The sequence below is a fragment of the Neodiprion lecontei genome, chromosome 5, assembly GCF_021901455.1.
Source record: "Neodiprion lecontei isolate iyNeoLeco1 chromosome 5, iyNeoLeco1.1, whole genome shotgun sequence".
In the NCBI taxonomy this organism is placed as follows: Eukaryota; Metazoa; Arthropoda; class Insecta; order Hymenoptera; family Diprionidae; genus Neodiprion; species Neodiprion lecontei.
This window is the reverse complement of record NC_060264.1, coordinates 27,444,833-27,468,177: the sequence shown is the minus strand read 5'-3', so window position 1 is coordinate 27,468,177 and position 23,345 is coordinate 27,444,833. Positions and strand designations below refer to the sequence as shown.

Here is a 23,345-nt window from a genome sequence, read left to right as displayed (position 1 = left end):
TATTAAGAACTGAAACTTGGTATAAGCATTTTTTTTTACGTCGTTCGAAGAAACAATATTTTCACGTTGTAATTTGAAAAGGAAAAATGGTCGATTTCTTTTATTTTTATACAGTCCAACTTAGAAAACCTACACATAAATATCCGTGTACGCAGAGGTACATACCCGAGTAGATGATATCTTGCTTTATATATAGCGGGGTATATAAATTTTCTCTTCGCGATAATTATATGTATCTCAAACACGAGGAATCCGTGCAGCGATATGATAACGGATCGCAAGAGAGAGAAACACCGTTTGGGTACATACACGTACGTACGTGCAAGATATTGAAAAATATCGCGGGTAGTTATACGTATAACGTAACGCTCCAGATTCATCGTCGGCATATGTATACATACACATGCATGTATGTGTATTTGTGTACAACATATAACGGTAACAATTGTATACGCGTATCCGCGCGACGACAATGGAAAATCAATTGTACGATAGGACGAGAAGAGAGCAGAAAAAAAAACGAAGAAGAAATAGAAAAAAGGTAAATCAACGTCGTCGACAATAACACTGATCTTTACACTAAATGGATGGCTGACTTCTATGCTTCCAGCAGACCGCAGCTCGATATGCCGATTGGAATCCCCAAAATCCGACACTAGCGCCGCGATACCTGAAGTTAAACTAACGGGTCACGTGCTGGGTGATAGCCTATCGGTAAGAAGTTTAGTCACGTGGTGGAGCGTGGGAAAGTTTGAGCGCATGCGCATCGCGGAGAAAATAACGACGCGCGAGAACTCTGTCGTAGAAATTTGTCAACGACAACGGTAAATAGAAGGCAAAACACACCGAGTATACGTCGTTAAAAAGTACTAAAGCTTCGATGGTCCTGTGAGAAAACGTCATTGCGCAAAGATATTATTTACAACGCGTAATTTATTAACCAACAAACAGTAGGGATGGAAAATTCCGTTGCCATCTGATTGATAGGGACCGGAATTACCGAAATTATAAAAAAGAACAGACGATCGTTCAAAAGCGAGAAGTTTACGTGCCGTCGGTTCTGTCACTTCAACGCCGTGACATGCGCAGTAAGTCACGTGATTCGTTAGTTCCATTTAAGCTATCGAAGCGCCGGTGTCGATTTCGCCTGCTTTTAATCGACTCATTGTCAGACCGAGGACGCTAGTCGGCCATCCGGTTGGTACAGCGATCAGTGAACAATAACCATTAATCGACCAGGAATTAGACGAAACTGATTGCGGATTACGAGAAATAAAATGAAAACAAAAACATAAACGATACAACAACATTGCGAAAAAAATTTTTCAACGGGAATAATTATTGTATAATATTTCCGATGTTCGGATGAAAAACAATTAATTAATTAAAATAAAATAAAAAGGTGGGAATATTCTCAATTGCCGTAAAGAAAATTGATCTTGGGAGCAAAAATTTTTTTTATTCCAATTCTTCACATTGAGTGACATGCGTTGTTGATTAGAAAGATAAGAGACGAAAATTCAGTAAAAGATAAAAATAAAACAACGGGATAGAATCGTCACTGCGTGAATAATATAATAATAATATATATATATATACATGTATATGTACGGTTAAAAATAATATACAATTTTCAAAACAGAATTTATTTAAATTAATATTTACAAAAAAAAAAATATTCGTATTCACACATATATATAGATATGTATATATATATATATATATAGATATGAATAAGAACCGATCAAGTCATATGCAATAGTTATGATCGTATACATTTAATATCTATGATGGAGAAATAATACAATTTTCTACGTACTATTTTGTTGTTATCATTATTATCATTACTATTATTATTATTATTATTATCATACCGACAAATATCTGCCTATGACGTAACGATAGAGGATCAGCTATAATATTCGACTATAACTGCGGTATATTACATGTATGAATAGCCTATATATTTATATGCGTATGTATGTATAATATAACATAATATGTTTATGTAAATTGAAGTAATCACAAGAAAACTGTAATCTTTCACATCTATTTATCTATCTATCGATCTATCTATCTATCTCTATCTCTATCTCTATCTCTCTATCTCTCTCTCTCTCTCTCTCTCTCTCTATTTTTCACCAACTCTTGTACCTGATATCTCGGTACAATTGAATCTCTGCAAGGTCGATAATTAATTGTCGTTCAAGTATTATTCTCTTCGTGTACGTGTTATACTTGCGCTATTTATCGACAGATATCGATGATTAAAGAACAATACACGTTGCGCACAATGATAATTAGCATCGGTCCCATGACTTTAACCGAGAAGGATAAAAGAATGAGGGAGAAGAGAGAAAAAAAAAAAAAAGACAAAACTAATCACTAATAACCGCAAGACGATTATATCATAAGATATTGTTCATGTATACTGTATAAATGTATAAATAATAATTATATTACAACTGATCCGTGACTTTGAATTTCATAATTGATTACAAATCATAAACCTAATTGCACGACAATTTATTATCGTGAGAAAAAATGCGGAGAGACAGAGAAAGAACGCGGCAACTTGAAGGAAGGATAAAAAAAGAAAAAAAAAAAAAAAAAACAACAAGATAATAGTAAACCCACATCAAAAACGAAATAGTATAATACATATATTAGAATATAATAATAGAAATAATTATATGACATCTTTCCAAGAAAGGTGTTCTAAAAAATAAATTACTTATGTTATAATACATAGTGTGTGTATGTGTGTATACATATATACGAAATATGTACACGGATGTCGTATGTTCAACTTACATACGCAGATCATTTCTTTCTTTTTCTTCTTATTTTGTTAGTTTTTCGCGAAGTTTACTTTTTTTATTTTTTTTTTTCTTTTTCTCGTCCCAACAAATATTGTCTACATCATTCCGTATCCAAATTATCGCAACTTCAAAATACAATAATATATTATATGAATAAATGGCGTTCTGCGCTTGCAAGTAAACGATAATTATGTGTATACATATGTGTGTGTATTAGATACATATACCTGGATCGAAATAATTTCAATTAATATATATAAGCGAGTGTGTGTATACGTCAGGACGATCTTTTGAAAGTTGAACATCAACCGCGCATGCGCCAAATAATTAAATCTCATAGGTCGGCGAAATCTTCCCGCAGCGATATTCTTTTCTGCGACGCAGGCGGGCCAACCTACGCAAAATGCGTACGTTTGAATTTTCAAAGAGCACGAGCATTAAATTCCGACCGTACTTCGAAGAATCGACTTTCCGACCCGACAACAAATGCTTTCCAAACCTTTCCGAGTCAATACCTCAACTATCCGAGATTCTAGCCTCGAAAATTCGTATCAACCACATCGCCGCCAGGAATAAAGTTTGACAGCTGAAAACTCGGGATGGCCAGCCTGCGCGAACGGCCGATAAAACTGGCGCATGCGCGGTTGATTTTCAAGCTTCGATAGATTCGTCGCGATATATGTGCGTGCGTGTGTAAATCCTGTATACTTTTTTTTGACTCGCATATTCGCTGTATGCAATATACATCTACCTATACGACGCACGTCCGGATGATCAATTATTTTGTTAATGCTATAAACTCGAGGTGTACTGCACGTGTGTGTACAACGTGTCTTTATACATACGTGTATAAAGGTATTATAGGCAGTTGGATACAAAGGTGTGCTTACTTGTTAACCGTTGTTACACAATAATCCCCGACACGTAACGTCATGGTTTTCTTTTTCTCTCTCTCTCTTTCTCTCTCTTTATTATCCCCTCGCGGTGATGAATTTTCCCTTTCGCCCTTTGGTGATGAAACGTCGACGGTCGAGCAATGCTTCGATTTTTACGTCGTTACTTTCAACCCCTTTTATATTTTTTATTCTTTTATTAATTTTTTTTTTCATTTCATTTTTCTTTATTCCCTTCGCAACTCAATGACAGGCAGATGCGTATAATCGATGTCCCGTATATTTTCAATTTCAAAATACTCGCTTGTAGCGTGATTGGAAAATTGGCAAAATTTAAGAAAGTAAAAAACAATTCAACACTTGTCGATGGATAATCGAGTGATATTGTAAATTTAATTACATTACACACCGGTACAAGTTGAACATAGATCGTAAAATGTCGTTACGTTTCGAGAAATTTAAAAATTCTGCTAAACCAACGAAAGTTGTCAACAAATGAAACGACAATGACGTGTCAAATCATCGATATCCGCACCATTCGATCAATTCCAGTGCATGTAAGCCAAGAGAGGAATAAAATTTAAAAAGAAAAAGTAAAAAAAAAAAAATAAACCACGATCTATGCGTGGAATAAAATTTTTCTCTGATCTCACTCGTCGCGTCGTTTCATTTTCTTTCCAACAAACCTGCTGCGTATACGTATTTAATAATAGCCGATAACGAATGCTTTACATGTACGTAAATACGTGTCGTGTGAAAAAAAAAAATATGTAACATACCGATTGGAATATAAGAGAGAAAGAGGAAGAAAAACAAAAAAAAAACAAAAAAAAAAAAACCATAATCAAATAATCGTACCTTTGAGAGACGGATAACCGGAGTTAATTCCGCGCGCACGTTACGTACAATATGACGTAAACGATAATCTTTTTCTCGCGTATAACACATGAATTACGCACGCGTGCAGAGTGTGCTGTTCGAGACTGGAAAAAAAGAAGAGATAAGGAAAACCTTAAAGAAAATAAAAAAATAAAAAAATAAAAAAAAATTCGTTTCACAGCAATTACGGTGTTAGGTACCAAGAAACTCGTTCCAGCCGACGACAGGTGGCATTTTGTATCACATGTTAAATATTTATGCCAAGTGTGCGCGTGTGCGTGTGTGCGTGTAGCCTCTATCGGTCCGCTGTGTGCGTCGAACGTACGTGTCATATATACGCGTGCGTAACAGCATGCATTGCATGTACGCACATCTTACGTAGGACAGAAACGCGCGCACACACACGCGCTCGTATCTTTTCTTTCTTTTCTTCCTTGTTTTTTTTTCCTTCTTCTTCTTCTTCTTTTTTTTTTTTTTCCCCCATTCTCAGTGTTATTTTTAGTGCGCGTTAATTAGCACCTTTCGATACCAATGACGTATTCACAGGCCGCCTTGTAAGCCATTCGCATATATTATTACCAAGAGACAATATCAAACAAAGTGAAACGAGTATGTACGGTTATACGTGTTAAGCATATAGGTATTCACGTGCACACTTGCGTGTATGTATATTATACGTAGGTGGGTTTCGTTATGCGAGCCTCGAGTGAGAAGCGAAATAAAAAAAAAAAAAAATACAAAAAAAAAATTTTTTTTTTTAAACAAACCGACTAAACTTCTTTTCACACGCTTATCGCGTGTGACAGTTTTTCGATGAGCAGAATAGAATGTACACGGAGTTGTGATAAATAACGGAGGAAAAGTGAAAACTGAAACAAAACAAAAAAAAAAAAAAATAGAAGTACTTGAAATAACGAAAAATAATACATACACATGCACGTACGGTTATATCCGACATAACATGAAATTTTTCTAAGAAAACTTCCGACAAAATATTTTATAGAAAGATTATGAGAATCTTTTTAAGAACAACAACAACAATCGAGAAATCTCTTGCAAGTTTCTGGCGCGAACGTTCTCAGCTTGCAGCGACCTTTTTTTTTGAAATATTTTTCAAATGTTTCTTTCCTTTCACGAAAGATTTCAGAAAGTTTTCTGAAATATTCATTGTTATGTGGGATTCGATCGATGATAATGCATCCTAATGTATTGTTGTATACAACTGTACAAGCGTTGACGAATAACGACGATGATTTCATTCTCAAAAACACAATTTACGATCGTTATCGAAAAATGCGTTGAAAGAATAACAAGTTTCGAACAATAATATTAAAAAGAGAAAGGGAAAATAATTGATGATGGAAGAATGGAGAGAGAATAGTAAGTGAAATAAAAAATAAACGAGAAAAAAAGAAACCCACTAAACAATGACACATTATTGTAATAAATATTATGTTACGTGATACGGAATTCTATCTTCTGCAACGCGATTGTTTTGATATGCGATAAAAAAAAAAAAAAAAAACATGATGCGAATCTTCGTGATCCGATGATTCTTTCTTTCGCGCACGATTTGGAACATCGAAATATTAATGATTACGATGAAAATATTAATAATTATAATTACAATAATAATAACAACAACAACAACAACAACAACAATAACAACAACAAACAACGAGAACAAAAGTAATTGATCGACGTAGCGAAGACGGTCTAGAATTTGGAGGATTGAGAGCAAAAAAAAAAAAAGGAGACAAAAATCGGTGGAATAAAGAACAGAGATATTTCTACATCAAAGTTTCAAAACTCCAAGGTGAATATAATCGCTATACATAAATAAGCAGATTATACGTTACGCCGCATGTTTGCATAGAATCTACTTTCCCGCCAGCTTTGTTTCAATTTTTGCCAACGCGTCGTTTTACTACGATACCAGACAGATTTCTTTTTTTCTTACGTTTTCTTTACGGCGATTCTATCCGTGCGTTATTGACACACGCGCACGGACACACGCACGCATACATATGCGTATAAATTTTTTTCCTCCCCTCGTTCTAAATCACATTTCGTTTTTATCAACTACGCGAAGTGACAATCGTAGTACGTACGTGTTACCACGCGAGATTGGCGAACACGCGCTGTAAGAATACTTTATTTGTACGATTACGAGTTGATGAATATAAGAGGAAGAAGAAAAAAAAAAAAAAGAGAGAGAGAGACGGAAAAAAAAGAAGAAGAAAAAATCACAAACGCGCACGCGCGTGTACGACGACATATTAAATAAATAAAATCAAACGAAGGATTGTTAAAAATATTTCTTACTCACTCTCTATCTCTTACTTTAGTTTCTCTTAAGAAATACGTGACAGTTTTTTTTTTTTTTTCCTTTTGTCGCAAAAACTACCAGCTGCCGAGATCGGGTCGCACGCGTTTCTTTCTGTGTTGTTGTTGTTTTTTTTTCTTGTCTAGTTTTTTTTTTTTGTTTTTTTTTTCCTTTCAACAAATTTCACTTTATTTCTAAAAACACATCGAGATTACTAACATTATAATACTATGGCAAAATAATAATAAACATAGTATTAATAATAATAATAATAATAATAATAATAATAATAATAATAAACGTAAAGCGTTTTAAAAGTTCTGTTTTCATCAGATAGAACAAGAATAATAATAATAACAGCAATAATAATAATAATAATATTAATAAGATGTATCATGTATCGGTATTATATAAGTGTAATAAATATTTAAATCCATACAAATTCATATGTGATATTATTTACTATATATGATATATAATATAATGTAATACGGATTCATAAGCAGCGCAATTGTTAACCCTCGGAAAAATCTCACGTCTTTTTCTTTTCTCTTATGTAATGATAATTAATTTTTTCATCGCTTCTCCCTCTTTTTCTCTATCTCTATCTCCATCTCTATCTCCATCTCTATCTCTTTCTCTCTCTCTCTCTCTCTCTCTCTCTCTCTTTCTCTCTCTCTCTCATTCTTCACCTTGTTTGTCGCAGAGATACATCGAAGATAAAAGTACGTACTATAATAATAATAAACCACATCGTGCATGTAGCGTTTAATAATAAAATACACGTTACACGCGAAGCGAAATTTTTCGACGTTGACAAACGGCGAAAAAATTCGTATTCTATTACAATTTTTCCATTTCGCGTTTTCTACTAATTTCATTATCGAAATTCGCGACAAAGTCCCGTCACCCCGGACACCGCGATAAATTGTTTAGAAAAAAAAAAAAAAAAACACAAGTCAAAGACGACGACGACGCCGTGACACAATTAACGGTAAACATTCCAACTTCGTTCTACGTTTTTGTTTGTTTGTTTCTTTCTTTTTTTTTCTTTTCTATTTATTTGCTTATTACTTTTTGTCTAAAAATTTTACGCCGCAGAAAACTCGCTCCAATTTCATAATAAAATTTACAAACTATCATAAATAATTTTCATAACAAGACGAATGAAGAAACACAACGTTGTAAAACAATGCAAAAATTTCTGGTGAAGGGGGGGGGTTAGCGGTAGATTATCAGTACACGACACGTCGGCAGGTGTCGTTGATTTGGCAGGCGGAGAGAAAGAACCGGGTCATTGCGGAATATTCCAATGGAAATTTCAAAGGTCCCTGGGATGCGTACGTAAGAGCGACGCCGACGACGTTACGCGCTCTTCTGCAATATAACGCCACCACCGCGTACGAAAACCGCTTTTACTATTAATGTCCCCCTGGGCTAGAAACACGAGAGCCCTGAGATCTCCGAGACGACTGGTTATAATAACGCCGTTTGAATATTCATAAACATTTTGCATACGTAGAACGAACTAGTTCGAATCCAACGTACTCTGCACAAGTGACGAACCTCGCTTCATTCGCTGTTCGCGAATTTACATTAACGCGAGAAAAAAAAAAAAAAGAAAACCGCGTCAGCGTTTCGGAGGACGTTCGTGTTAAAAGTACGGGGATTGCGTTGATGCGTCCGTCTGTAAAAATCTCACTTTCAAGGAAGCTGCTTGATATTTACTAGATGGTAGAAAAAACGAGGCTGAAGTTAGTAACGTTAACGTATCGAGAAGTTGAAACTAAGAAAAAAAAAAAAAAAAAAATCACTATTTCCCACCGTTAGGAAAACGACATTTTTTTTCTATAAGATGCACCGTTACAACAACGTAACAAACTTATTCCAAAAATAAGTCAAATTATGATCATGTTCGAGATGTCCTGAAATTTGCGCGCATTGTACTGATTCAAAAATGCAACGTTAATGTTAGACTACGTACGATACGTTTTGAAAACCATAAGAGCAGCTCCGCTGACTTACATGTCCCGAGGAACGAGTAACGGTAAATTCACTTAACATTTCACTGAGCGATCAACACACTTGTAACGATCGACGAATAACGATGAATACGAGAAAAGCGATGACAACGAAACCTCGACGATTCGCGTTCAAAATTCAATATCGTACTCTTTTTTTCATCAACGTTAGTTTCTCATACTCCGACTTGATGTGCGATTTCGATCCGACAACGAATATTGATTCAACCATCGGCTCAACGAATCCCTACAAGATTTTAAGATAATCAGAATTATTGTCACTGCAAAGTATACTTTATCCACACTTTTTCATCACTCCATGAAATATTTGCAAAACACGGATTCAAACGAGAACCGAATTCATGATCACAGTGTTATAATTTCGATATAAATATAACTGTGTCACGAGTATAGTTAGCTAACTTTTCGGTCAATGCGACCCCCCCCCCCGTAGACAAGGATAATAATAATAATGATAATCACCGACGCAGAGCAAGTCGTTTGGAATTCGCAATTCACAATCGGAGAATCATTGTTTTTTTTTTCACATGCGTAAAGAATATGTACATACGTATATAAAAATTATTACAACAATAATAAAAAGATGCGAATGAACAAAACGAAACGACAAAAAAAAAAAAGACGTTCGACGCTAAAAATACATAATAAGAATTGAGGGTGTTTCAACGCCGTCGTCGACGCGTTTACATCGGATAAAGATCTCCCTGCGGTGTGATAATAAAAGTTGACGACAAACACACGAGGAGAGAAAGAGAGAGAGGATGAAGGAAGAGGAGAAGAATGACGACTACGACTACGACAATGATGATGATGATGATGATGATGGTGATGGTGATGAAGATGATTATTATCATTCCTCGCCCGCAGCGACAACGCCGCTGAGAGAGTATAATAATATAGAAATGACCGTAAAAACTCATATAAGGATGTTTACTCGTATTAGCAGAGTGCCGCGTAGCAATACCGTTTATAGGCTAGAATGGCTAGATGAATCGAGACAGTTCGACACGATCTGTCCTATCATTTCTCATTACCTCCTCCGTAATCTCTACCGACCACCGCGAACATTCTCTTCGACTTACACGTGACAACATATTAGACTGACTTTAAAATTATAGGTACGCGTGTTTCGATTATCCCTTTTTTATCTCTCTTTCTCTCTTTCTCTTTCTCTCTCTCTTTCCCCTTTCGAAACTCTCTTAAAACATTTTTCTTAATTTACACTATATAACGGAAGGACAGACAGATCATCATGTTTGTTGAGATTATGTATCTCCAATTCGTTCATCCACACACACACACACTCTCTCTCTCTCTCTTTCTATAACACGCCCTAAAACAGAAAATAGAATCCTGTGTTTCTCTCTATGTATCTGCATTTCTACACACGTTCACACGGACACACACAAAAATTATATCTTGGATCGTTCATCCCGCGACGTTGCTGAACGTTTTTTTATTTATTTATTTTTTTTTCTGTTTCTTCTCCCTTTCTTTTTCTTTCTCCTATTTTTCCAGTACTCTTCACTATTCTTCGTCTTCTTCTTCTCCTTCTTCTCTGTCTTCTTCAACTTTTTCTCCCTCTTCTTCTTCTTCTTCTTCTTTTGATTCTTCTTCTTCTCTCAATCGAGGACAAATTATAAGGATTACACGTGATACCGAACGAGACGACGCGTCACACGGAACACGTATATTGCAGACACGGGGTATACGGATTATACGCGCGTATATGATATAATCCTGCATCGGTATTAGGACATGGTACGGCGTTCGAAACTTAGCACCGGTACCAGGTTTTTTTTTTTTTGTTATTCATTTTTATTAATTTTTTCCTTTCTCCCGTCATCCTCAATTTGAACCCCCGTAGCCGTGTAGCCGTAGCTGAAGGACGCGTTTCACGTTGCGTCCAGAAAAGTCATCATCGTCGTCATCATCGTCATGATCGTCGGCGACGACTGTTCGATTGTATACCGAACGCGACAACGCGATCCGTTGTTGCTGTTCTTGTTCTTGTTGTTGTTGTTCTTGTTGTTGTTGTTGTTGTTTATGTTGATCTTGATATTGTTCTTGTTGTGGTTGTTTTTGTTTTTGTAGTAATTGTTGTTGTCGTCGATCCAGTTGTTGTCGATCGCGCGATATGTTGCGACGACGTAACAGCCACGACCGGATGATCGTAAATTGGTTCAGATTAGCTTCGTCGCCTCAAAACTCGGCGAATTCCTTGGCGCATTTCTCCGTCGAGGAAATCCTGAGCGCCTCCTCCTCGTAGTCGTCGAAATTGCTCGTGTCACCGGGTCCCTTGCACCTCGGTATGAACGGTGCCTCGATCCTCTTTTGAAAAACAGCGATCCAATCGGTGCTCGAGAACCACTTGTGACCCTTGATGTCGTTCACCCCTGCCTTCAGGTTGCCGTACCGTTTCGTAAGGTCGACCTGAAGCAGGTTCCTCAGAAGGTCCTTAAGGTCGCTACCGAAGTGCGACGGGAACCTGACCTTGCCGCTGACTATCTTCTCGTATATCTGTATCGGCTGGTCGGCGAAGAATGGGGGATAACCGGCGGCCATTTCGTACACCAGGACACCCAGTGCCCACCAGTCTACCGCCTTGTTGTAACCCTTGCTGAGTATGATCTCCGGTGCCAGGTACTCCGGCGTTCCGCAGAGGGTCCACGTCCTGCCCTTGACCCTCTTGGCGAAGCCAAAGTCGGTGACCTTGAGGTAACCCTGGGAATCGATGAGGAGATTCTCGGGCTTAAGGTCCCTGTATATAAGGTCCAGGTAGTGAAGGTATTCGAAGGCGAGTACGATCTGGGCGGCGTAAAACCGCGAATGGGGTTCGGAGAACCTGCCGACCTTGCGTAGGTGACTGAACATCTCGCCGCCGGGTACGTACTCCAGTACCATGTAAAGGTTCGAGTTGTCCTTGAAGTGGAAGCGCAACGAGACCAGGAACGGGAAGCTGATAGCCTGCAGAATCCGTTTCTCGTTCAGGGTGTGCTCGACCTGCTTCAGCTTCACGACCTTCTGCTTGTCCAGTATCTTCATCGCGTAGTACTCCTTGGTGGGTTTATGCTGTACGATCATTACCCGTCCGAACGACCCGGTCCCGAGTGTTTTTATCCGTTCGAAATCATCGAGCCCGGCCGTGTTCGTTGGATTCTTCTTCCATTTCTCCTCGAAGTCCTCCTTCGCCTGATCGAGGAACTCCTTGACACTCTCGGCGGCGTCCACCTTCTTGTTTGCCGTTGCGGCGTTGTTACCCATCTTCGAAGAGCCGCCCGAGCCAGCCAGGGCTCCACGTATGTCGAATTTTTTCAAAATTTTGCAAGCTTTTATGAATCCGGTAAGACGGTTAATTTATCAAGCCAAACAACTGAGGCTTGATGTATCAACGCTGGGCTCCCGAATACTCGCGCTATCGCAACTTAACCGAGTAGGAACACCTCCCGGATCAATGTCTCTCTTTCTCTGTCTCTCTCTCTCACTCTACCGGCCCAGGCCCTTCCTTCGCCTCTGACGATAATGTTCTGACTCGATTCTTATCCCTTATCCGGACTTATTTTTATCCACGGTGTAATCTACTTAAATTTATTTGTATGTTTTCTTTTTTCTAAATTTGTTTATTTGTTTTGTCCTTCGATTCGCGTCTCTCTTTACTTTTTCTATTACTTAATCTGTCTTTCGTTTTTTCCTCGCACTTAATTAACACCCCACTGTTCACACCACCATCGATGCTCGATTTACGAAATGGGTCAACACTCCTCGTCCGTGGCTCGCGCCATCTTTCACCCCGCCGTCACCTTTCCACCACCACCACCGGCACCTCCAACGGAACCAGCACTACTGCTGCTGCCACTACCACCACTACTGCTGCCGCTGCTACTGCTGCTGCAGACAACTGCTACAACTACCACCACCACCACCACCACCACCACCACCACCACCCACCACCACCACCACCACCACCACCACCTCCACCACTACTGGTCACCACCCACCACAACTACCGCTGCAGGGGCGACGGTGAGTGAGGAACGTTTATTGAACAAAACACTGTTCCTGACTCGATGATCCTCCTCGGTGGCGTTGCGCAGTGTCACAGTAACAACTTTTCGATAACCAATATTTATTTTCTCCGACTCTCGGTCTGTACTTTATCCTCATATGTATATATCACAACAAGTTTTTCAGTGTCACCAATTGTTCGTCGCGTGCATCATTCGGTGTGTTCTCGCAAGCTTTTGGTATAATCGAGTCGTCGACACTTGTTCAGTATATATATATTTTTCCCACCGAAAATTGGTCGACTGTTTAGCGTACTTCTTCGCTCTTTCGTTACTCACGTCGTGCAGATATCGGCACAAGAGCGTACAACGTTCCGCTATAATCCACTACTGCCGGAGAACTTCGGACTAAAGGTCGTGTCGTTCGGTGTGTACAAAAGATGAAAGAGGCGAAACTCTGTCCGTATACACGCGTAGCTGTGTAAGTTTGTGTGTTAGAGAGGGAAAGAGAGACGGAGTGAACAAGTTGTGTTTCGACTAGTCGAGGCGGGGAAGAAGGGGGGGGGGAGAGAGAGAGAGAGAGAGAGAGAGAGAGAGAGAGAGAAAGAGCAAGAGAGAGCGACAGACAGAAATAATATTTCGGTGTACAGTTGTTCTTTTTATCCGTCGTCGAACCAACTCCGCTTCTCTCTAACTTTAGTCAGTATATTTCTCTCTCGTCTCACGATCCGGACGCCACAGCAGTAGTAAGTAGCATTTACGACCGTCGGTCCGTTCACTCGCGACGAGTGCCGATCGTCAACGCGAAACAGAGTACAGCACGAATATTACTCAGTCTCTTCGTATTATTCCTCTCGGTTACACCCGTTACATTTATCCCTCTCCTTTCAATCCGTTCGAATTATATTCAATAGATATGCATGTGCATGCATGTTGTATGTCGTGTGTATGTAGAATAAAATATATATCCGTCGAAACAGCGCACGAAGAATCCCTCCCCCCCCTTTTCCCTCCTTAGGAGAGTTATCAAAATCGTTCCCCTCCTCTCTTCTTTTCTCCTCTACGATATCTTCTCGCCGGTTTTGTACCCTCTGTTTTGTGTTGAGGGATTTTTATTTATTTATTTTATTTATTTATTTTTTTTTTTACTTCTTTCTTATTATTGTTATTATCCCCCTTATTTAAGATGGCGTCCGTCTCCGTATACGTGCGGCGGTTACGCGAAAGTCCGCCGATAATATTCCATCCTTTCACGGGGATTTTGCACGAACGCGAAAATGGTGGATTTAGAGGAGACGGAGGAGGAGGAGGAGGTCGAGAGAGAGCGGGCGAGCTGGTCCGCGCTGCTCCGTGTAAACCCGTATAGACCGTGAACACAAACTAGAGAAATACGGTTGTCGCGTTACGTCGTCCTCGTCGCCGACGCCGCCGCTCTCGCCGTCCTTGTCATTGCCGCCACCGCCGCCTCAGGGATGTCCGGAGGTTCACCGAACGACGTTGAGAATTCTAATCACCTCCGTCGTCCGCTAGATGGCGGGTCGAAACCCGGCGTCAGCGGGCCGGAGTGATCGGCTGGTGCCGCCACCTGCCGACGGCGTCGGTGAACCAAATCTCCCCTCCCGGCGCTATTTCCATCACGAGACCGGCGCGGACGGTGACTTTCCTTGCTTTACTTGTTATCATTATTTCCCCCCGCGACCTCCCTCTCCGCGCTCCTCGCTCCGATCTTTTTGTCTTCCTCCTTCCTCTTTTTTCTCACCGTTTACACCTGCCGCCGTCACAGTGTATGGATAAAAAGAGGTAGAGAAGTGTTTCGGGTATGTATATGTATGTATGTGTGTGTGTGTGTGTGTTGTGTGGTTGCTGGTGTGTGCAATATGCCCGAGAAACTGGTCGCGCGATCGGACGGTGTGTGATGATAACAATGATAATAACGACGATGATAAAAGCATAATCAAGAAAACCAAGATAAATTGGATAGATAATTTGAGAAAGAGAAAGAGCGGTGGACAGCGAAATATTGTGAGAAAGATTAACCTCCCTCGGTATCTTGTTAGTTACGTGAAATAATATTCGAAAAAAAAAAAATATATATATACATATATATATGTTGTATAATATGTATGAAACTTTGCACGTAACAACATGAAACATGCAATCCAAAAACTTTCACTACTTACAAGCTCTTTGCACGCTTAGTAACAATGAGATTAGGTATTATTCCTTATTTGTAATACATGTTGTAACGTTATACCAAATGAGGGAGAAAATAGAACTTATCGCGGGTTTTCCCGGCGAAATGCTCGGCATAAATTCATATCTGTAACGAATTAATTGTAAGGAAAGTAAAGAGTTAAATTTACGAGGCTGAAGTTATTAATGTAACGTTTAGTAACGGAACGTTAGGGAGAAAAAATCATTAAAGTGCAATTTCCGAATGACTTAGAAGGTGTCAACTTTTTGAAATATGTGCGTATGTTTTGTTTATCGTTGTTTACTAGATTTCAGATAATCCTAAATGTGCGAAGTAACGCGAGTTTTCCCAAACATTGCATAGTTACTGTAACGTTACTAACTTCATCCTCTTAAAAAATTTTAGTACAAGTCATCGCTGCGAAGAAAAATCTACTCGATTCATACCGCATATCTTAAACCCTGATTCGTATTTTCATGTTTACTATTTAGTTGAACTTCTGACTTGGTTTTCAATCAACGAAACGTCTGCAATGCATTTGTACATCGTTATTACATGTACAGATAATGTTATTCAAGACTTTCACTTTCAAAATAACCCACATGTATTCCTATATTATACCATCCTGTTTTTCATATCGTAAATTATCGTCTATTTTTAGGCAGGTCCAACAACGTTTTATTTACAAAACAACAACACGAACGTGATGTGTAACATCACGGTGGAAATTTTCAATTCTAAACATACCACCGCCAACTTGTTCATTTTTTTTTTCCTTCCAAATATACAATATAATTCCTTCGTAACGTATACCGTGTCGCGTATCCTTTCTTAAATTTACGGCAAATGAAATAAGAAAAATAAAACATGCACACGCACACACACACACACGCGCAAGTAGGTATATGCTTCATCTTTCATCTTCCGAATCATAAAACATAAATAAACTTCCGTTAAATATCTATCGTCCATCTCCAGCTGCGGTTGTGCCACAACCGTATCTAAATTTGACCCGCATTTGAGAATATTGAATTCATCAAATTTGCAATCATCGTTAAACTTACGCGCCATCGCTTTATCTCTGCGCCCTTGTTCGATCCCACTGCGCGAAACTTTCCCTGCGGATACAAAAATTTGTCTATTTCTCCAGATTTCACACATCATAAATATAAACGTGACGTGCACTGAATACACAATTATCCAAACTATTTCCATCTCCTTCAAAATTGACATTCCCCCATACGATTATTACAAAACCGTTATATCCATAGAACACAGCGAGTATGTAATGAGTTTCGCTTCCCAATGTTCGACACATGGCCAAACGAGGTCACGAATCAATTTTCCAACAGACGTTTAATGAGACAACAAAATGAGTAAAAAGAAACTGCGAAGTGGGGCAAAAAATAAAAAATAAAAATTTAAGAAGAAAAAAAAACAAAAAAAAAAACCCGCCGCTTACAGACACATACGCAAATAAAGAAGCATGGTGGTTACATCACGGTTGGGGTTGAGGGATAGCGGTATGTGTCGTGTTACGGCACGTTTATATTTAGCCGTTTCTTGTTTATTTTTCCTCTTTACCTTTACTTTCGATGAATATATCCCACTACCACCATCACGGCCATCAGCAGCAGAGGAGCAACAACGGCACTCGACTTATACACGCGTTATTACACGTGCATGTGGCTATACGTGCCTCTGTACGACAACTCTAGGCATAAGTATCGCATAAGCACAGTACCACCGAGTACATATTCATGTGTATAATATGCATAAAACTAATTCTTTTACTCCCAACACGGTTGTTCGTTTTTACGTAACGCAACAACTATATCCTCAATTTCTGACGTATTCTTGCCTTGCTTTATCTATTCATACTAGTTTCGCTGTAAAATGAACATTCACCCTCGAGAGAAGGAAGAATAAAAAAAAAAAAAAAAAAATGGAAATAAAAATGATAAAGACGATACCAATGACGTAGCCTCCTGCACCCTGAACCGTACGTATATCGAATGAACCTAGTCAGTGACCAGATAGCCAGTGTGTGCAACTGTGTGGCATGAGTGCAACACGTATTTACACCTACACGGTGTTCGTGAGTACGGAAGAATGGGCACAAGCGATTAAACCACATGTACACCATGAATGCGCATACGTAAGGTGTGCATAAAACCACCGTGTATCGGGTTATAGGTGGGAGGGTTAGTTGGGTTTATGGGGTAGCGGTGTATATTCACTCGTTCGTTATAATCCTTTGCCGATTAGCAAAGCTCGACGCTCTTTGTACGGGGTCCGGGGTGCACGCGATTCGCGGCTTCTCAAAACAGAGATAAAACGCCAATCGGGCAAGTTCCGTCAAGTCGAGGGGAGGCCGGGGAGGAAGGTAAATTAAACACAGGACTTTCTGGCTGACGGCGCGCCGGTTTCGGTCTCTTCGTTCACACATCCTCACGTATATTCTACACGCTACACGTGCGGCGCTCGTGTGCGAGCAAAGGTTATAGAGAAAGAGAGAAAGAGAATTAGAAAGAGAGAGAGAGAGAGAGAGAGAGAGAGAAAAGTAGGGTTTGCTTGGTCGATTCCCATCTCTTTCTCTCTCTCTCTCTCTCTCTCTCTCGTTTTTCCTTTTTCTCCTCTTCCCTACTTCACTCTGTGACGATAGAGGGAAACGGAACGCGGATGCGCGCGCATCGAGCTGCGTTGCTTTCGTGTCGCTCTTTTTGCGCTCCTCGGCGCACAGCCAGGATCGCATCAACGCGGCTTTCGGTCTATCGATTCCAAAGGGTCGAAGGGCCACGGGGGTTGACGCTGGTGGTTGGGTGCAGTGACAGCTGTGCCGCCAATTTGCCAAAGGATTTCTTACTTTTTTTTCTTTCATGTGTGCGATTTTTTATTTATTTTTTTTTTTTTTATTACCATCCCTTCATCCCTCTTCCGATATACGATCCTGTGAGCTGAGAATTTTCACGGGACTTCAACGAGATTGAAAAAAAATAAATAAAATAAATACACTCACACCGAATGAGGAAAAAGGAAGTTGGTACTACTCGGAGAATTCCAGAGAGTCTTTTCGGGAAGAAATTGATCAAACAGCTAATTTGAAGGTTTCTTTGTTTTCAAAACAAGAAAAAAAAAACATTTGTTTCTTACAACATAAAAGATAGGATTATTATTAACTCAACATCACGTTCATGGTTAATATATATATATGTCTGAATTTAGACCGTCTCGAATTTATTCAAGAATCGAGTCTGAAACAGACAAAAAGAAACTAAAACATGCACACAGGGAAAAAAAAATCAACAGCGACACCGGCAGCGAACGCAAATTAAGCGGTAATTTTTTCTCATCATAAAAATTGAAGAAGAAAAAAACCAACAAACAAAGTAAAACAAAGTTAATCCGCATGCGTGTGTACATGTGTAAATATGATGCATAACTAGATGGTATCTGGGTAGTTAGAAGAGGCTGTTGTTGTAAGATAGAAGATATAACTTGATCGATCGTACACTTACAATTAATTATAGCGCACGATAAATCTCGAGTATGCGCCTAGATAGGAGTGTTTGTCTATATTGCCGTTACACGTTTAGCATTTTTATAAGTAATTCGAAGAATTCGCTGTTATTTGTAATACATACGAGGGGGGGGGGGGGGGGGGAACACTTCGAAATAACGGTGGTACGTGAATAAAAAATGAGCTGACGATTCAACGCGTAGGTGTGAAAAATTCAAAAATCATACGTTCCCCGAGCGTTGATAATTATTTCACGTCGCGTGTAAACCGCAAGAGCATTAAAACTATTTGATAATTTTTTTGCGGTCGTCTTACGATTGTTGGGATCATTTAATTAAATTACGGTTTTTCCAGAGAATCTGATTATTTTCAACAACGGAGACTGTGGTTTCCGTAGGACTGCACATGTGTGGAATAATAAGTTCATAAAACTGAAATTAAGTGAGTATCTACAACTGCATTGTTAAAGTAACAGGGCAATGTCTGAGTTGACTTAATTTCGTCTATTGGAGTGAACAGAGGTTTGTTGCAGCCACGTTACAGCTGTTTGAGATGGGAATAATAATTGAATTCCATACAGACTGAAGACCTCGATTCAAACTCATTTTCATTATCGACGATTGTGGTCTTCGATCGATTACATCGGTCAATACGAATTTTAAGTCTGTGTTTTAGATGCTAAATTTTCATTTCTTCCACTTAAATAATGAAAGAAAAAATAGATTTATTCGATGAAGTTTGCTTTTTCTTTCAACGTGCCGTTGCCTGATGCTTATACTATACGTATAGAATCAAAATTTATTCATTTGAATATAAACTCATCAAAATTTTGTACACAGAAATTTATAATTTCTAGCAAAACGAATCGGTCCTTGTTACATGCATTCTAGATTCAAATGTTGGTCTCATATTCGATTTTCAAAATCTATTTAAATCTGGAAAAGAGAACGCCTCTGCTTCAAGAATAGAACGAAATTGACCCAACGACCGAATTATTTTTCTGACATTGTTACGTCACGTAATTTTTCAATTTACCGTGCTGGATTTTCAAACTAAAACAAACGCGTAAACTTACGGAACAAAAATAAAATAAATGTATAAAGGGTCAGAGAATAACAAAGAAAATTTAATTACAACGTTGCCGATGTAATTTAGATGTGTATGAACGAGAGGCGAATAAATGTGGGATATGCAGTTGTGGTAACGCACAGCTGCTAGAAAGAGATATGATATCTACGATGAATAGGCAGGGATCGGAGTAAAGGATTGTGGCGGGAAGGTGAAACGTGATTCAATTTAGCTTTGCACCATTCGGAGTTCACGTCGCGTAAAGTAAAAGGATTTTAAATCCTTGCTATATTAAATAGAATTTTTCAAAGAAACTTGTGCGGAAAATAAGCAGATAGTCCGAAATTACAATTATACAAATTTGCAATTCGTTTGCTGCAAAACTTTCGTTTGGGACAATTGTCTTCCCGCGTACAATTTTTTCGCTTCGATTTTCAACGATTCGTTCAAATCGCTATCTTCCTACTCCACGCTTCGCAATTTACATGAGTAAAATTCCTCAATTCTTTCCCTCGCAGCTTATCAGAAAGTTTCAGCTGCACCAGCGTTTTCAACACAGGCCCGTATTTACGCCTAGGCTAACAACGAACAGACCGGTTTGTCCCCGTTAATTATTATCATTTTATTTTTATTTGATACTTGGATTTGGTTTTTTCTTCCATCAGTTTTCCTTGAATTATAAAAGCGAGTACCTTCCCCGATTTTTTCAAAACTTTCCGTCACCCCGTTCCTTAGTTATCGAAAGTAAGAATTTGGTTATTTACGAAATTAACGAATTTTCGATCAAAGTTATGTTGCGTCTAGGAAGTCGTATCGACAAACTCAAGTGAGTCAATGAATTCTTCTTGAATCGAACTTTGCGAAAAAAGAAAAATATTCGAATTTTGGGAAATCGTTTCAGTTGCCCGAAATTGATTTGAAGGGCAGAAACTAAAATTCTATCGACTATGTTATTTTTAATAATGTTGACATTTGTTTCTTCAATCTTATACATTTCTTCACATTCAAAGATATTTGATTTGAAATATAAAAATTCTACTTCCATTTATTATCCAAAAATTGAATTCTAACCTCGAGTTTGAAATACATTGTTCTTTCGGGAATTGCTTATTTTTAATCGTTCGTAAAAATAACGGGCTTGATTGAAAAGTCTTGAAAAAATCACGATTTGAGGTGAAATTAGTAAAATCACGACTAACTCGGTTTTTCACTTGTATGACTGTAAAGTAAATAAAAACATGAAGAGGATGTTTTGAGTCATGCGAATTACATTTTCAAATCAGTAAGCAAACCCCAAAATGGAAATTCGTTGCAAATTATTTTACGGAGTTATAATGTACGAATAGACGGCTGACGATGTGAGTAAATTTGGGGAATTCATGCTTCAACGACCAATCATTCCATTCGTTTGGTGTTTCTTTTTTCAAAAGTATAAGTTTTTTTCGTTTAGTTTCGTTCGTAAAAAATCAAATTTTAATTTGAACCGGTTACAATTTTGACGAAACAAAAATTGTGCCGTCGAAAAGAGGAGATTTTCAATCAATAGATATGTACAATCAGTCGAGTGAAATGGTAAACGTTATTGTCACTGAAACAATGCCTTCCATTAATTGCGATTCAAATTTCATGAAGCCTGATCTACATACTTTTGAATAAAACAAACCCGAATCGAATTGAACCACTGGCTGTTGAAATATAAATGTCCAAAATTCATTTATTTCATACGGGATAAGAATTAGGTGAAAAAAGTGTATTGTGAGTCCATAAGAAATACAAAATAAAAATTTCGAAGAAGAATCTGTTCACACATTCGTGAACAGAATCTCAATACCTAACATGTTTTGACTCAACTGTGGCATTGTCATATGGTGATCGGGATTCTTTATCACATGTATAATACATCTCGCCCCCATAGGGCGGCAAATTTTTCAGATTTTAGGCCACGAACATTGTAAATTCGACTCTGCTTCGACACATTCACATAAACGCACTATAGAGGATCGTACTTTCGATTGCATGTTAATATTCCTATTTAATAGAATACACAAATGAGTAGTAAATGTGTAGAAAACAAGTGTTCTTACCTTCTCGTTGCTCGTCCAGATTCCCAATTCACGGTCCTGATGATTCCTAGAGCTGCAATGCACTCCCGGCACTCGACTCGGCGTTGTTTCATTATTATTTTATACTTCTGACCACGATGCCAGTAAAAAAAACTAATTAACGTAACTAACGATAGCGTCGGTAAAATAGCTAGGGAGATACGGATATAATCGAGCTGAGAATATTAGGAAGGAACAAAAAGAATGTAAACTTACGAATCTTTTATCAGTTTCGAAATCTAAGTTCCCTTTGATTCGTTTATTTCTATTCGTTCCGCCGACGGAAAGCAGAACCGACACGTCTTCGTTACATCACAATCGCGAAAACGAGAAGTACGATCTTATTGCGCGATAGTTTTCACTCGCAGAATCATACAATGTGTCACACTATTTAATTAAAGACGAGGTGAGAAAAAAAGACGACGCTCCCGGGGTAAACACTGAACGCCTCGCTCGACTGCTTGAATTTCGAGAAAACGTCGAGCAGCGACGAGTCCGAACCGATAAACAATGCCGGGCGTTTGTTTTCCGTATTGAATCGGTAACTTACAGGCTTGAAATCCCGTCCTGTCGTACATGCAGAAACGGCAGAATCGAAGCCGGTCGTATCGAAGCGTGATTAGGCGATTGGAAATGCATTCGTGAAGTTACTTCCGCGGTTAGCTTCGCACGAATGAACCTACGGCGTCAGCCGAGACTTTGTGTGTACGAAGACGGGCTTCTTCTTTTCTCCGGGACTTTAAAAGATGCTTGCGAATCTGTCGCACCTAATCGACAGACAAATATGCGTATGAACAGAACCGTGACGGGGAGAACTTTCGATAGAATGTAACGAAAAAAACAACAACGAATCAAACTGACAATCAATGTTGTAGTACGAAGCTTACCGAGATGCGATATTCTCGAGGGGTGTAATCGAAATGCGAAATTAAAAATTGATACCTATCTCTGCTACGGAGGTAGCACCGTGAGGATAAGCTTGATCGCACACACTCAACACTCGCGCGGTCAATTTCACGCTGGTAATCCTCGTCGGACTGTGAATGTGTGCGCGTATTGAGATGCGATGATCAGACTACACTCACAAAGCCTGGAATCGCAAACCGTGTGCATACATGCAAATGTCAGCGCCACCACACTCGCTAGAGAGAACTAGTGTGCGCCGCTTCGCATATGCATGTACGCAACCCCGCATTGTCAATATCTGTGGTTGTAGCGGTGTAGCTAAATCTCGCCACGCATGTTACTCTTTTTTATAGATTGTATCGTACATACACTGCGAAACCGTTGCACCGAATAATTGCAGGGTATTACATTGCCCGCTCTTTCCTCTATCGTGTTTACACAGGTCTGATGGACGAGTGAAACGATTAGAGACGCTTGTTTTTTCGCCGGACCTTTCTAAACACCGTAATGGTGAACTTTACGCTAGATAAAACAAAAGAAAACACGAAAACTTACAGGGAAATTCTCTCGGCATGTCCCGTGTCGAGTG

General features: G+C 39.0%; 2 protein-coding genes across 3 annotated transcripts in view; both read right to left on the bottom strand.

The window, feature by feature from the left end:
- Positions 1-23,345, bottom strand: part of LOC107223458 (organic cation transporter protein) — a 76,741-nt gene extending 53,396 nt beyond the window's left edge. Inside the window, exon 1 of one of the 2 annotated variants that reach the window (XM_046741659.1) lies at positions 23,312-23,345. In XM_046741659.1, coding sequence (XP_046597615.1) covers positions 23,312-23,330 — 19 coding nt within the window. In that variant the 5' untranslated portion in view covers positions 23,331-23,345. Of the gene's footprint in view, positions 1-12,960; positions 13,263-23,311 lie in introns of those variants that run through there. The other variant, XM_046741660.1, reaches the window with a different exon arrangement.
- Positions 5,009-12,878, bottom strand: LOC107224070 (cAMP-dependent protein kinase catalytic subunit 1). The gene has a single exon (XM_046741661.1). It carries the CDS (start codon positions 12,224-12,226, stop codon positions 11,165-11,167), a length of 1,062 nt encoding a protein of 353 aa, XP_046597617.1. The 5' UTR covers positions 12,227-12,878; the 3' UTR covers positions 5,009-11,164.

Excerpts from the sequence above, each read along its gene's own strand:
- LOC107224070 (XM_046741661.1), bottom strand. The coding sequence starts at position 12,226 with ATGGGTAACAACGCCGCAACGGCAAACAAGAAGGTGGACGCCGCCGAG.